The sequence below is a fragment of the Montipora capricornis genome, chromosome 10 (genome assembly GCF_036669925.1).
Source record: "Montipora capricornis isolate CH-2021 chromosome 10, ASM3666992v2, whole genome shotgun sequence".
Taxonomy (NCBI): domain Eukaryota; kingdom Metazoa; phylum Cnidaria; class Anthozoa; order Scleractinia; family Acroporidae; genus Montipora; species Montipora capricornis.
This window is the reverse complement of record NC_090892.1, coordinates 72,176,310-72,178,809: the sequence shown is the minus strand read 5'-3', so window position 1 is coordinate 72,178,809 and position 2,500 is coordinate 72,176,310. Positions and strand designations below refer to the sequence as shown.

The following is a 2,500-nucleotide window of genomic DNA, read 5'->3' as shown; positions in this document are numbered from 1 at the left end:
AGGAACGAAAGTGTATACTGGTACAAGATTGGGTCGGACCGGAAGGACAAAGGATTTATGACAGTTTAGACTGGGGCGAGGTTGAAGATGTAAACAATTACGAATTTATGTGGACTAAACTGGAAGGAGCGGTAAGTGGTGAATGTAATGAGATTATAGCTTCAAAGAAATTCAAGGAACGAGTTCAGAACACGCAAGAGACAATCACTTCGTTTGTCACTGATTTGATGCTGTTAGTTAAAGATTGCAATTACGCAGATGAAGACAGACAAGTGAGAGATCAATTTGTCTGTGGAGTTTCTGATGATGATTTGAAGAAAGAACTGCTTGAAAAAGGATACACTCTTACACGAATTCAAGCTGTGTCAATTGGCAAAGCCCATGAAACCACAAACCAAGAAGTTAAGGTGCGCGATTCAAGATATCTGGATTTATCCTAACGAGTAACCTTCCCACGGCGTCCACGCCGCGCTCGCTGGACGGCACTTGCTGACCGATGTGGAACTCGATCTTGCATATTGGCCGGTGGGCCAGAAATACACTGCAAGCAGAAAAACAAGATCACGTGAAGTTAGACACCTCTTCCGGTCAGATTCCAACTGGCACGCTGCCCAAGCAACCAAAAAAGGTAGTCTAATTCGTGCTTTGCTCATAAAACTGCCGGGGCACCTATCAAGCCCCAGTCCAAAGCTCGTAATAGTTCCAGTCCACAAAAGTTCCACATTAAACGCACCAAAATTACTGGCTCATCAATCAACATCAGTGGCCAGAACGATTGGAGTGTTATTGATTTAGCCATTTACGCTAGACATCAAAACCAAGACTTTACTCTCATTCAAGAAACGCATAAACCTGGTGACAATGACTTTTACATCGACCACATCTGGTTTCCAAAAACCACAAAATGTGCAGGTGTAACCATATTATTATCTCCGCGTGCTGTTGTGTTGGGTGTCAATCGAGTATCCGATGCCAGAATCTTATCAATAAAAGTTAATATCCTTGGTCAACAGCTACTGTTAACATCTTGCTATGCTCCAGACGAATCTTACAGTGAACCCACTAAACAGATTTTCTGGAGGGATTTTAACAAACTTTTATCATTACCTGTCAAAAATGTGAAGCGTATTTTCTGTGGAGACTTAAATGCTACGATAGTACCGAATTCAAAAGAATCTCCAGCTCTACCTGCCCACATACATGCCCACACAGTCAGTTGCCGCAGCCACCCAAACCCAGTTGATTCCGATCGCCGCAAGGCAACCAAAAAATCACACAAACCGCGTATTCCAATGCCAAATTACAGCCTACTCAACAGCAGAAATAAAATCTGGTACAATCTTATTCAAATTTGGTTCCGGAGTTCGACAGGGTTCTGACGAAGGTCCAAATATGTACTTTCGGTGGTTGAGGCGGAAATCCAGACATCAGTTCCAGACGCAGGTGTAAACTTCAAATTTGAAATTCTAAGCGAATGCAATCCACGTAAACTGCGTTCAACGGGTCCTGCTAGTGGTTCTAGGCGTATGATCAAAATTTTACTTGCTGATGATATTGTGTTCTTTGATACAGATGAAACAAGACTCGATAAGGTATTGGCATTGGTAGAGTCAGTTTTCACGAGAGTCGGTCAAGTGATTGCTGAAAATAAAGACCCACAAAATGGTGATAAGTTAAAAACACGCAGACTAGAAGACTCATGCAGTCAACAGCAAAATTTAGACAAACTATTGATTCTCGGTATGGAACCCGCTGAACAAAGCAGGCCAAGTGAAACACTTCTCTCGGCTATCATTGTACCTGCCATAGGAATGCTGTCTAAAACCAAAGCTGTAGTTAAAGATAAGCCAAAAAAAGGTCTTATGTGTAAATTCTGTTCTAACAGGAAAGGATCACATAGCTTCACCAACAAGACACTGCCCTGCCTGGGTAGCTGTGTGTGGCATTTGCAATATAAAAAATTATTCTGAAGATTCCAAGGAATGTAAGCGACTCCAGAAAGAGAGAAACTCAAAACCAGCAAATCAAAGGCAATCAAGATCATCTAAGAAACCATTTGTCCTGAAAGTTGATGAAGATGGTGAAGAGCATTTTTTATGAAATGTTGGACAAAATTTGTGCCCTGAAACAACAATGTGACCGTATAAAAGCTTTTGCAAACCTGCTCATCTCAAAGAAAAGAATCTCTGTGAACTTTCAGATAGACTCTGGTTCCACATGCAGTATTTTACCAGTTGATGTACAAGGATATTTGTGGTGATCATGACATACAGGACCTGTATACAATTAACCGTCCAGTCCTTTCACTCTATGATGAAAAAACTCAGATCCAAACACTGGGAATCAGAAAATGGTTTGTGTTCAACCCTTCAACTGGAGAAGAAGGGATTATTCAGTTCAGAATTGTTCCTGAGGACCTGACCCGTCTAATTGGTTTAAGTGACTCTGAGGAACTAAAGCTTATTGAGCTTCTTCGAGAGAACATTGCTACTTTAGGTTC

General features: G+C 41.4%; 1 protein-coding gene across 1 annotated transcript in view; it reads left to right on the top strand.

Moving 5' to 3' along the window:
* Positions 1 to 107: 107 nt before the first annotated feature.
* Positions 108 to 2,500, top strand: part of LOC138021291 (uncharacterized) — a 3,555-nt gene continuing 1,162 nt past the window's right edge. Inside the window, exons 1-5 of the mRNA XM_068868139.1 lie at positions 108 to 407; positions 1,014 to 1,125; positions 1,573 to 1,740; positions 1,886 to 2,080; positions 2,224 to 2,496. Coding sequence (XP_068724240.1) covers positions 108 to 407; positions 1,014 to 1,125; positions 1,573 to 1,740; positions 1,886 to 2,080; positions 2,224 to 2,496 — 1,048 coding nt within the window. The remainder of the gene's footprint in view (positions 408 to 1,013; positions 1,126 to 1,572; positions 1,741 to 1,885; positions 2,081 to 2,223; positions 2,497 to 2,500) is intronic.